Below are 12,695 nucleotides of genomic sequence, written 5' to 3'. Positions count from 1 at the left end.
GGGAGTCAGCGCCCAGGGAGCGTTAACCGCGCCGCGAGGGAGTCCCAGCCTCTGGGTCCCCTGGGGAAATGTCAAATGATCTGGGCCTCAGAGGCACGGACTCTTGGGTTCTTTATGACCTGGTGCTTGTAGAGGGGAGAACCGCGCCTCCACTTTACCACCTGGAAAATGGGCTGCAGGCAGGACACAAAGGCTGAGGCCACACAGCGGAAGGTAGAAGCAAGCCAGACTAGTAGGGGGAGGTGGAATGCGTGTCCCCTCCCTGGCTTCCATTCTTCTGCTCTTTGGAGAAGTCAACTAACATTTGTTTAGCACTCATCTGATTATTTGAACTGTCAGTTTACAGCTTGTGTCCTGCCCTCCACTGGGTCGGTTTGTCAGGGTCACTCCTATAGGTGCTCAATAAATATTTTAGAATGATAAAAAAAAAAAAAAAGTGCCAGGCGCTGTGCTAAAGTACTTCACATCCATTGCAAGGTGGTTGTTCCCATTTTACAGATGAGGACACTGAGATCCAGAGTTAATCATTTCTCCAGGCTGGGAAGCAGCAGGTCCAGTTATGGATCCCAAGTGATCCTGCCTCCAAAACTCTCCACTCCGTCTTGCTGGCTCCACGCCCATGCTGCGCAATCCAGCAGGCCAGATGTCTGGCCCATGTGGGGGCTCATCCAGCTGTCCCTCCCTTCTCCTGCTCCTCGTCAGGGAGCCCATACAGGAAGCGTTGGTGGGAGCTGTGAGCCAGGAAGGTGGCTCCGTGGGCAATGCAACAGGTCCAGACCTGCCGGAGGAGGTGGCCATGAGTGTGTGTGTGAGGGGGGAATATTTGGGGAAGCCCTGGTAAGTCACCTCCACACCCCCTCCATCTGTCACCTCCTGTCCTTGCTTCCCCAATGCCCAAGGCACCCCTTGGCCCCACCGTACCAGGTAGATGGTAAGGCCCAGGTAGGCTGCGGCCACCACAGCTACAAGACCAAAGTAGGCAGGGTGGGGGAGACTGGGCAGATAGCTGACCACGAAGTAGAGGTTGATGGCGCAGATAAGCGCCATGATGGATGAGGTGATGGCCTTGCTCAGCCTGGGAGACAGAAGGGGATCTCAGGACTGGTGGAATGCAGTTGGACCATCCACCTTTCCACCTTTTTCTCCTCCTGTGCCCACAGCCAGCTTGGGGAGGGGAGGAGAAACACAAAGCCTGATTCTCTGGCCTGTGGGGCCTGGAGTAGATCCCTCACCCACCTCCTCCCTCCATGGCCCTCTGGGTCCTCCAGGGATTTCATAAGCATACATACAGTCTGAGGTGAGGGTGAGGAACTGACATTCTAGAAACAGCATACCCTCTCCCCCCAGTTCCAGTCCTTGCTCCCCTACTTGCTAGCTGTATGACCCTGGGCAAGTTGCTTAACCTCTCTGAGCCTCAGTTTGCTCATCTGAATAACGATGATAATGGGAGATCCTACCTCAGGGTGGTTTGTGAGGATTAAAGATGGTAAAGCACATCCAATGCTTGGCATGGGGAGTACTCACAGGCCATTGACAAACTCCTGCATAAGGGCGGGCATGCTGGTGAATGTGAGGATGGGCAGCACAGCAAAGGGAAGCTGGGGAGAGCAGGGGGGATAGGCTAAGGCACCTGCCCTTAAGTTACAGCCAGGAGGAGAGGTGTGGGGGCGGGCTCCAGGCCTCCTTTGACCTCCCCATTGGGAACCCTTGAACAAGTCCCCTAACCACTCTGGGCCTCAGTTTCCCCAGCTCTATGCCTTCCAAAGTTGTAAGGCTCAAAAGCAGATTAAAGTGTTTGGGGGCTCTGGCACAGGCAGCCTGAGTTTGAATCCCAGCTCCGCCACTAGTAGTGTATCAGTTTCCCCATCTGTAAAATGGGGGTAATTGTGGTTCCTACCTCCCTGGGCGGCTGTGGGGATTATATGAGCCATGGAGGCTCATATGGGAGATTGCTGTGGTTCCGGTTTAGCTCAGCATCGAGCTGGGAGGGAGCCCCCGGCTCACCAGCAGGCTTTGCAGCACGTTGAGCAGGTCGTTGAGGCCTGACAGATCCTTCAGGTCCCTGAAGACAGCCACAAGCACAGTGGGCAGGATTGCGCAGGAGCGGGTGAGGAGGACACGGGCGAAGCGGGACCACCGCAGCCTCAGGAAGCCCTGGTGTAGGGTGGGCAATTTGGTGGGCAGAGGCAGGGTTGGGGATTCCAGGGGAGAAACTTCCTGGAGCCCCTCAGTCCACCTCACGCTTTCAGGGACCCCTCTTTTTCTGTCTGTGAAGTGGGAGGCAGCTCTATCCCTAGTTGGTGGAGAGGGGACTGGTGGAGAGAGATGGTGGGGTCTCCATCCCACGGCTGACAGCTTAAGACTAAACACGTTTGGGAAAAGTATCTTGTTCGTCCCCTCATTCCTCTGAACCTCAGTTTTCTCATCTGTAAAGTGGGGTTTTTAATGGCAAGCTGGGGCTGCATTAAGGGCCAAGGAAGCCCGGTGTCGGAGCTGCCTGTGTGCCTGTTGTCCTCAGACTCCAGCCAGCCCCCGGTCCCACCTCCATCACGAACTGTCCTGCGTAGGTGCCGGTCATGGTGGAGCTCTGCCCCGCCGCCAGCAGCCCCACCGCCCAGATGTAGAGGGCTGCGGGGCCGAAGAGGCAGCCCAGGATCACGCCCTGGAGGGGAGGGGTGTGGTCAGACACGTAGTCCCGCCCCTAAGCCGCAGGCTCCGCCCTTGGGGCGGGGCCAGGAGCGGCGCTGGTTCTGGCCCTCCCCCGCCCACCTTGTCCCGTGCCCACCCCTTGGTAGATGTCCACGTCCACGGTAAGGTTGTTCTGGGGGAAGATCTTGGCGTAGTCGTGGAGGCTGCTGTTGGCACAGACATTGAACTGCGGGCACCGGGAAAGGAGGAGGGAAATGTGAAGCGTACGCTTAGTCGTGGGAAATCAGACCCGCCAGGCCTTGACAGGGGTCAAAAATGGCGGGCCGCGAGCTGACTTTGCCCAGACGCACATATTTTGCCTAACAAAGTTTAATATATATGTATATCTATGTGTACATACATGTATATTTTTTTTAAAAAATCAAACTTGTTGCCCACGAGTGGATTCCGATTCATAGAGACCCCATAGGACAGAGCAGAACTGCCCCGATAGGTTTTCCAAAGAGCAACTGGTGGATTCGAACTGCCGACCTTTTGGTTAGCAGTCTTAGCTCTTAACCACTGGGCCACCAGGGCTGCGTGTGTGTGTGTGTGTGTGTGTGTGTGCGCGCGCGCGTATGTGGCTGGTAACCAAAAGATCAGCAGTTTGAATCCACCAGGTGCTCCTTGGGAACACATAAACATATATATACATACATTAAAAAAAAAAAAAAACTTTTTTTTTTTTAAATGTGACTTTCTTGCCCACATTTTCAAATGAGAGCCCGGATCTCTAGCTTCTCTTGGATTTGGAAGAGCTGTCATTACCATAGAGAGACAACTGCCTGGAAGTGACTCAGGCTGTCCCCCAGTCCCCTCTTCTCACACCACCCACTTCCTACACCCCTGCAACCAGCCTGGCCCTGAAGACACGGTTTGCAACCCACTACCCAGACCTCTTTCCTTGTGGTAAGGAGCCAAGTGAGACTCAGGGCAGGTCAGTGACCTCCCATGGTCACTCAGAAAGGCAGTCCTCCCCACCCAGTGCTCAGCACACAATGAACACCTAACAGTGGCCAGCAGTTGTTAGAGCCCAAATCCCGGAGAGCCAGGGAAAAATGCCACAGCACAAATATCACCTCTTCCAAGAGGGCTTTTCTAACCACCTAGCCTAATGCAACCCTTTCCCTCCAATTCTGTTTCATCACCCTCTGTTGTTCACACTCTATACTTCCCTTGTCTATTTATTTGTTAACTTGTTTCCTGTCTCCTCCCCTCCTCTCAATTTGAGCTCCTAGAGGTTGTTTGTATCATTGACTGCTGTATCTCCAACATCTAGGACACCACCTGATACTAACAAATGCTCAGTATTTGCTGAGTGAATGAGAGTTTAGTTGCTGACAATGAAGATTATCGGGAGAGGGAAATCAGAGAATAACCCGGCTACATGCACCTTCCCAACACCAGGCTCGTGTGTGGATACCCCCTCCACCGAGAAGCCCGCGCTGTGGTTTTCCTGGTAAATCCTCACCACCCCTCAAGGTGCAGCTGGAATGCTGCATCCGCCTACTTGCTCCCTTGGATGGCCCTGCCTTGCAGCCACCTGGTGTGGGCACGCCCCTCTAAGAGCCTGCCTGGGGTTGGGGTTAGCATGGGGCAGCGATGCCTCTCCAGTGGGGTGGGAGGGGCTCCGAGTCAGAGACCAAGTCACATCTCCCTCCCTGAACCAGTGCCTGGAGTGCAGGGCAGAATATTGCCTGAGTCCCCATATGAGCTTGGGAGCGGTGTGTGGGCGCGGTGTGGGGAGGGCATGGGGAAAGTTTGTCTCACCGCAGCCTGGTTGGTTTGGTGGTAGAAGGCCTGCCCAAAGACGGCCACGACGAAGAGGTTGATTAAGAAGGAGACAAACAGCGCGATGGTGGCCTCGATCAGGAAGTACATGTTGGCTTCTCGGATGTCTGCCCAGCGGGTGTGGTCAATCTCTCGAGACTGGAGGGCAGAGAGGAGAAGAGGGCCAGAGTTGATGAGTGCCACTCCAGTGTCACCCTCACACCTCTACCCATGTCCGCCCCAGAGCTTCAAACCAGTTCGAACCCCTGCTGAGAATTTGCATTTCCACCCTGATATACTGAATCAGAATCTACATTTTAACAAGACCCCCAGGCGATTCTCCTGTATAATAAATTTTGAGTACCACTGCTCTTCTAGTGGTTCTCAGAATTGGTCCCTAACCAGCAGCATTAGCTTCGGGAACTTGTTAGAAATGCAAATTCTCAGCAGGGAACTTCTTAGGAATACAAATTCTCAGCAGGAGTTCTAACCAGAAGGAACAGGTTCGGAGCCCTGGTTCTCCCAAACCCCAGTTTCTTCTGAAGCCCCCTACATGGCAATCTGGGACAAGTTGGTCAGCGGACCCCCTTCTCGCATCTCTGCCCTTGCCACAGGGGCTGTGTCTGAAGCGACCAACTGTGTGGATGAAGGAAGGCTGGCCTTCTAGGCCTGTGTGACCTGGCCCCTGCCCTCTCTACCCTCAGCCCCTGATACTCTCCTCTCATTCACCATGCCCTCAGACATGCCTGGTTTATTTCTGCTCCAGGGCCTTCACACTTACTGCACCAGTGCTTTGAATATCTTCTCCCTGGATCTTCCTTCCCATCCTTCAGGTCTCAAAAGCCACCTCCTTAGAAAGGCCTTTCTTGAATACCCTTTCTAAAGTAGCCCTCTCCTCAATCCGTCAGGCCCTTCTCATACTTCTGTTTCATTTCCTCCAGAGCACCTCTCACTATCCATCATTCTTTCCTTTCTTTGTTTACTTGCTCGTCGTCAGTCTCCCCTACTAGAATGCAAGGGCTAGGAGGGCAGGATTCTGGTCTTCTTTTTTATCACTAACACCCCAGCATTAAAAAAAGTAATGATTCACCTCCTACCTAAAACCATCAAGGGGCTGGGCTCCAGGCTTGGAGGTGGGCCCAGTGAGGTGCCTAAGGATTCAGGCATCTCTCCTTCCCCTGCTGTCTGCTCACCTTAACCAGGGCGGAGTGCAGGTAGATGTTGTGGGGCATGATGATGGCGCCCACGATGCCCACGGCTTGCAGCAGCTCCTGCTGGCCGCAGCCTGAACACGAGGGCAGGAACAGGCCCCGAAGGAGTTCTCCCTGCGCAGGACGCGCCACCACGTACTGTGGATAGGAGCCCCATCAAGCCAAGCTCCAACCCCACCGCTCCCCGGCCATCACCACGGTTACCACGCGCCCCCCCCCCCACTCACTCCCCCTCAGGCAGGGCAGTTCCTGGAAATTGGCTAAGGGCTGCTCCCCCCTCTTAGGCTATGCAGAGGGACAAGAGAGGGGTGGCGTTGGGGGTGCTTGCGTCTCTGGCTTCCCACCTCATAGCCGAAGGTCAAGGCCATAATGGTAATGAGGAACCCAAAAAAGGCTTCCAGCTTCCGCAACCCTAGAGGGAGGGCAAAGGGGCAGAACAAACAATTGTAACAACACAACTATTAATGGCTAATATTTTTGAGCACTTTCTACCAGGCACTGTGCCAACCATATAATTACCTCATTGCTTACTCACAACAACCCTGTGATGTCTGTGCTATTATTATCCCCAGGTTATAGATGAAGACATTGAAGTCTAAGAAACCTTCCAAACTAGAGTGACTAAGCTGAGATTAGGCCGTCTCAATCAGGAGCCCTTCTCCCAGCAGGGGTCAAGCACCAGCAGAGCTCCTACATTAACATGTCCCTGTGGCCCAGACCCACATCCCCCAGCCCCATCTGTTAGGGGAACGAGGTGCATGCCCACCGTAGTTATCCAGGAAGAGGAAAAAGAAGGTGTCCACGATAGTGATGAGGACGCCACCCCAGAGTGGAATTCTGAAACCAGAGCGGCCTGGGTCAGCCCAGCCTGTTCCAGGGGCCTGGAACTCCCACCCTCAGGGCTGGAGACTGTGGAATCTGGCCTCCTGGGGGCAGAGAACCAAGAGGCCCCAGGCAGCTGAGGAAGAGGGCCATGGGAGTATATCGGGAGGGGAAAATGGAGAATACTCTAGGAAGGGCAGAGCTGGGCCGGGGGGTACCCAGAATAGCAGGGAGCTTGGGACTATGGTCCTGAAGTCTGCATGACTTACACGCTATGTGACTTTAGAGAAGTCACGTTACATTTCTGGGCTTCAGTTTCCCCACCAGGCAAATAGGGCAACAGCCCTGTATCAGAGGGGACTAGAGGACAAAATGGACTCAGGGAGGTTCAAGGCCTGGGGTAGAAGTTGTAGTTGTCCCCAGCCCTGAGCCGCATAGCTAGGGCCCCTTGGGGCCGTACCGTCCAGCTGAGAGCAGACTGAATGCAATAGCCGTGCCGATGACCTCCTGCATGTCTGAGCCCACAATGGCTAGCTCAATGGTCAGCCAGAGGAAGATGCGGGGCACCTGCGGGCCAGGAGGTAGCCATCATGGGGGCTATGCCAGCTCTCCATCTGCTGTCTCTCAGCCCTACACTCCCCTTTCCTCACTTGGCCCTGTACTGCTGTGCTGGAAGACTACAAACTACATTTGCAAGACAACCTTGCCAGTTGCTGCCAGCTACACTCTGTAGGAAACACTCGATGGGGGATTGAAAGGCAGGGAGAAACCTTTTTTTTTCTTCCTCCTGCTCTCATGGTGTTTCTTGCAGTGGTACTGGCAATGGCAGCAGCGACATTGGTAACCATTTCAGCAGTGGTGGCTTCCAAAAGTTCAGCAGTTAATGACTCTCTTGGGCTACTGCCCAGGAGTATAGCAGCTTCCTGATTTCTGGGTAACATCCCTTCTCTGGTTCCTCCAGTCCTTCCAACATCTTGCGACTAAATGCCTGTGTTACGTACCTCTGAAATATCTAGTGGCATAATTTGTTTTTCTGAGTAGATGCTGACTGATACAATACCCGTGTCTCCGATGCCCACCCCACCCAATGACCATCCCCTAGTTGATGCCTACCTATTTTTCACCTTGGGCAAGTCACTGCCACAGGTTTCAATTTCCCCCTCTGTAAAATGAGTGTGGTGTCACTAATGTCCCTCTCAGGCTCTGAGCCATTAGTTTGAGCCTCAGTCTTCTCATCTATTAAATGGATTTGTGACACCCATGTAACATGATGGATTTATTTGATCATGGATGCTGTAAATGGCTGTTCAGGGTTTGGAGCTTGTGGATGTTTCCTGGCTGGGCCCACCAACCTTACCTTAGGGTAGTAGAGATGGCAGACCTCACCCAAGTCCTTGCCTGTCACCACACCCAGGCGGGCTGCCAGCCGCTGGCAGAGCAAGCCCAACACCGTGGCCCACAGCAGCACCCAGAGCAGCTGTAGAGAAGGCAGGGAGAGTCCTTTAGCCAGAGGGGCCAATCTCAGGTAACCGGAGCCGGTGGTACTGTCTAACAAGGACATTCCTTGGGGAGAAGGTGGGAAGATGGAGTGAGAAGACCACCCCCAACACAGATACCCCACCATCTGCAGGGTCTGCATGGGGATTCTTTTCCGGCCCATCTTGAATTTAATGCCTGCTCCCTGGAACCCCATCCATAAAGGCCACCCTGGGGAAATGAGCAAGCTGAGGGTCTCCACCCACTCCACCCGCACAAGTCTCCCCCACCCCCAAGCCCCGACTCAGTCACTTTGAATCCAGCCACAGCGCCAGCCTGCAGATCTGACTCGATGTTTCCTGGGTCCAGGAAAGCGATGCTCATGAGAAAGCCAGGCCCAGTGAAGGCCCACAGCTTCCGAAGACTGAATGTGCCCTGGATGGGAGGAGGATGAGGGTCTTAGGTATGGGCGGGCAGCAGCTGACCCTGGGCAGCCCCCTGTTGAGCCCCAGCGGGTTTTCCAGCCCAGGCTGCCCAGCCTGGCCCTCCATTCCCCGTTCCTGGGGCTGCCACCCCGGAGGCCAGGGAGGGCATAGGGTGGGGGAACTGCAGGATTTGCTGAATCACAGTGGGTGCCTCTTCTGGATCTGTCACACTCTGCAGGCCGTGCCTATGATCCTGCTTCTTGAAGGCCCTGACTCAGAACTCCAAGAGGGGCCTTTTTGGGGCCAGGCTTCCCTGGTCCAGCTGCCCCTCCTGCCCCTTCTCAGACCACAGGGACTTCTCTCTTGAGTTCACTGTGGCTAGGGGTCTCCCCATCCCCACCCTGACCCAGCACAGGGGCACCTGCTAAAGGTTCTGGCAGATCAGGGTGATGGGGTCCCAGACGCCAGCCTGCAGCCTCCTACATTTCTCCTTATACCCACCCTTGTCTAGGTTCTTTCTTTTGATGCGAAAACAAATACTTGAAGCTCCAATCCTAATTCACCCCATGCCCCTATCCTTTCACAGGAAAGCTGAGATTCATTCAGAAAGACGTCTGGTAATTTTTAGGCAACTATTAAGAGCTATCCCTAAGTGCTGGGGACAGAGCAGGAAGGAAGCAGTTGCCACTACCTGTCACTGCTGCTCAGAACTGGAAGGGACTTGCTGTGGGCACAAGGAGATAGCCTTATTCCCCCAGCCTATGAGCTGCCACATGGTCCCACTGATCCTGAAAGACCCCAGGAAGTTTCCAGCATTCTCACCACTTCTGCATCTGGAATAGAGATCTTCTCACTCAGGTAGGTCCTTCTGGGAGGCACTTGCTGCGGCCCTGGGCTGGGTGGGCTGGAGATGGAGCCATAGCTGGGTCTGCTCAGCTTTTGGGGATCCTTGTCACCTGCAAGGAGTCCAATGAGGCATGGTGAGTGACCTGCCTTTTTCTGGAGCCCCAGGGTTAAAGCCATCTCTTATAGTACCCCCGTCCTACTAACAAAGTGCAGAAATCAAGATCTAACTAAATAGGGAGCCCAGACCCCCATCCTGGGTCCATTACCTCCACTCCTCAACCAAAAGTTCCAGGAGAATATGGGGGGTAGATGCCCCAAAATTACATTCTTCTCCCCTGTGAGTGCAGAGACCCTCAAATCCAAACCTCTCCCTCCACAGAGGATGGGGAGAGAGACACTGGGCTCTGTGGAGGGCAAGCTGAGGCCACCATGACTACCCCTTGGCCCCATCCCTGGGTTCTCTAGCAGCCAAGGAAGCCCAGGGGCTCCAAGATCAGACAAGGAAAGCTGTGCTCTTGGAAATGAGATGAACCCAACCCCAGGTTGGTGTCCAGAATTGTGGCCTAGCCCAGGGCTGCCGTGGGGGACCAGGGGCTTCCTTTCCTCCCCGAGTTTTCTCTAGACCTAAGCCCACCCCAATCTTGGAGGTGGCTGCTCACCTGTCATGAGGACAGCAGGCCTTAGGAACACTCTGCGTGTGGACGATGTGCTGGGCTGCTCCTCCACCTAGGCTCCCTCTCTGTGCACCAGCACATGTGAGTGTGGGAGTGATTGCTCTCTTAGCCATCCTCAGCTGGGCACAGGTGGCCCCTCCCCATCTCTTACATCGCCAACGCACACAAATGGGGTGTTGTGAAACCCTTTCCAAAGGCAGAAGTGGCCAGCTCCGGCGGAAGGGTCTGGTTGTCCACGGTGTGGACTTTTGTTCCCACCCCGCCGCCTTGTGCCTCCCTATACCCCTGGCCCTCTTTCAGGCACTTCGCCTTCTGTGACTGTCATTTTGCACTGATTTTAGTCACTTCCTGCCACTTGGCCATTAAGTTGAAAACATATGACTAGCACCCCCTCCCCCCACCCACACACACACATGCAGGCAGGCCCTTCTCCTCTTCAATCTGGAGCCCTAAGGCCACAGGTTGGCCTAATGGGAGGGAGTCCTCATGACTACCTAGGCCTCAATTTCCCATTGAGTGGCTCAGAGGAAAAGACTTTCCAGGCACTGAAGTTTCAGGCCAAGAATATCCTCAGAAGAAGGGGGTAGTGGGGACAGAGTCAAGACTCTGGGATTCTCATCCTGGTTCTGCCACTGAGTCGCTCAACATTGTAGCCCTTGTCTGGGCTTCAGTTTCTCCCATTAAACAAAGGGTCAAGACTAGCTAAGGAGTAAAAAATTTAGGTGCCTAAAGAGGCCAGACTGGTAAGATAAATGATGAGACAGGTTGAGAGTAAGGAAAACAATGCCAGCTTAGTGTTGAGTGTCAAAGGATGCTACGTCTCAGTGTTGGAAGTAATAGGGAGCGGTGGAGACTGTAGCAAAACCACTCTCTGAAGAGGGCAATGCCTAAAAGTTCCAGCCAATTGTTGTCATGTGGGAAAATGGATCCATTGCCACCACATCTTCGGATTTGTCAAGGATGCTAGGAGTTTGGAATTTGATGTGACATAGGATTTTTTAATATCAGGCTCGAAAAAAAGGAAAATACTGTGCAGTCCAAACAAAACACATCTATAGGCTGGATTCCATGTGAGGATTATCAGTTTGAAACCTCCTATGAAATCGTGAACAAGACCCTTTCAGCTCTCAATTTCTTCTTGTTAGCTCCTGTACTCCAACCTTCCCTCCCTCAGGGTCTTCTTCCTCCCAGGCTCACTCATGCTCCCTATCCCGATCCTTTGGCCTTCCTCTTCTACCAAGAATATTGAAAACCTGAATTGTCATGAGGTTTCCGACCCCGATTCCTGAGGCTTCAGGACCCAGAGCATATAGGGATAGTTGCAGGACCCAGAGCATATAGGGATAGTTTCTCACACCCAGACTTGATCTGGGGTATGATTTATCCCATGCTGAGTCAGACACTTTGGACAAGGTTCGGGAGCCCAGGAGGGGGAGAACTGGCCAATTTCTTGGGGTCCCCATGGGTGAGGGGGTTGGAGGGGCTGCAGAAGTGGAAGAGTGGGAAGAGGATGAATGGTGGGTCCTGAGAGGAAAGAGCAGTTGCGTGATTTGTCACTGTGCAACCCTATTGCTTAATGTACTGTCACCATCCGTGACCTCTGGGGTTTGCACACATTTCCTAGTAGTCACTGTCTCGGGCTCTATGAGTCAGAATCAGCTCAACGGCAACAGGTTTCTTTTTGGATCTTAGGCTTATGTGGGGATGGCTGAGGCTGGGGATAGTATACCTTTCTCTTCACAACTCTTGTGGGATCTTTCCCAATGATGAAATTAAGTAAAACAGTCTGACATAGCACACCCGTGCATATACCACCCATGTCTCATGACATTTCCAGAAGTGAATTTTGGCCTTATTCACCCTTCCTCCCATATTACAGGTAGATCATATCATTCTGTTCATTTTCTTTAATCTCCTGCTTATGTATTTCAAAACAGTCTAAAAATGTTACCTTTGATCATAATTGTATAGTAAAGGCATAAGCCGTGGTCAAGAAGTCATGGATCGAGTTTGGTAGTCTCCAGGTTATCAGAAAAGAAAGAATTGAAACTGCGCATCTATTTCTATTAATTTGATAATTATAGCTCATTAGCTCAACAGCTGAATACGAAAACCTTATCAGATCGTCTTAAGTGAAACTATTAGGTTATGTTAGATCTGCATTTTTCATAGTTCAATTATGTCTTCTTAGAGTCAACTGAAGTCAAAAACATGTAAAAAAAAGATTGAGCACATAGGAAAATAACGCGCAGGAGGGGATTGCAGGGTTGGCAAAAAACGTATAATGTGCACGTTATTTGCAAAAAAATACGGTAGTTTACATACCATACAATTCACCCATTTAAAGTATAATTCAGCAGTTTTTAGTAAAGTCACAGATACGTGCAACCATCACCACAGCCAGTTTTAGAACATTTTCATCACCTCAAAAAAAAAAACTTCCCCCCGCAAAAGAAAAAGAAACTCTATACCTTTTATCCCCCTACTCCTCTCTTTAGCACTCAGCCCGAAGTAACCACTAATTTATTTCTGTCTGTGTAGATTTTCCAGTTCTGGACATTTCATATGAATGAAATTATATGTGGTCTTTTGTATTGTTTTCTTTCATTAAGCATAATGTTTTAAAGATTCATCCATGTTGTAGCACGCATCAGTACTTAATTCCTTTTTATTGCCAAATAATATTCCACTGTATGGGTATACCACATTTTGTTTATCCATTTATCAGTTGATGTACATTTGGGTGGAAACCTTTTGACTACTATGAATAAAGCTCATATAAA

The 12,695-nt window shown here is 52.2% G+C and overlaps 1 protein-coding gene across 2 annotated transcripts; it reads right to left on the bottom strand.

Moving 5' to 3' along the window:
* Positions 1-452: 452 nt before the first annotated feature.
* Positions 453-10,139, bottom strand: SLC11A1 (solute carrier family 11 member 1). 2 transcript variants are annotated; one of them, XM_049888154.1, is made up of 15 exons: positions 9,898-10,133; positions 9,215-9,348; positions 8,280-8,402; positions 7,849-7,968; positions 6,952-7,058; positions 6,436-6,506; positions 6,014-6,081; positions 5,652-5,807; positions 4,459-4,617; positions 2,786-2,875; positions 2,543-2,662; positions 2,005-2,154; positions 1,525-1,598; positions 922-1,075; positions 453-778 (listed from the first exon to the last, which is right to left on the bottom strand). In XM_049888154.1, exons 1-15 carry the CDS (start codon positions 9,902-9,904, stop codon positions 665-667), a joined length of 1,647 nt encoding a protein of 548 aa, XP_049744111.1. In that variant the 5' UTR covers positions 9,905-10,133; the 3' UTR covers positions 453-664. The 2 variants fall into 2 exon arrangements, with proteins under 2 accessions (XP_049744111.1, XP_049744112.1); XM_049888155.1 differs by lacking the exon at positions 1,525-1,598 and having other exon boundaries at positions 9,898-10,139.
* Positions 10,140-12,695: the final 2,556 nt, after the last annotated feature.

This window comes from Elephas maximus, chromosome 6 (assembly GCF_024166365.1).
Source record: "Elephas maximus indicus isolate mEleMax1 chromosome 6, mEleMax1 primary haplotype, whole genome shotgun sequence".
NCBI lineage: Eukaryota > Metazoa > Chordata > Mammalia > Proboscidea > Elephantidae > Elephas > Elephas maximus.
Note: the sequence above shows the minus strand (reverse complement) of the source record. Positions and strands in the feature narration are given on the sequence as shown.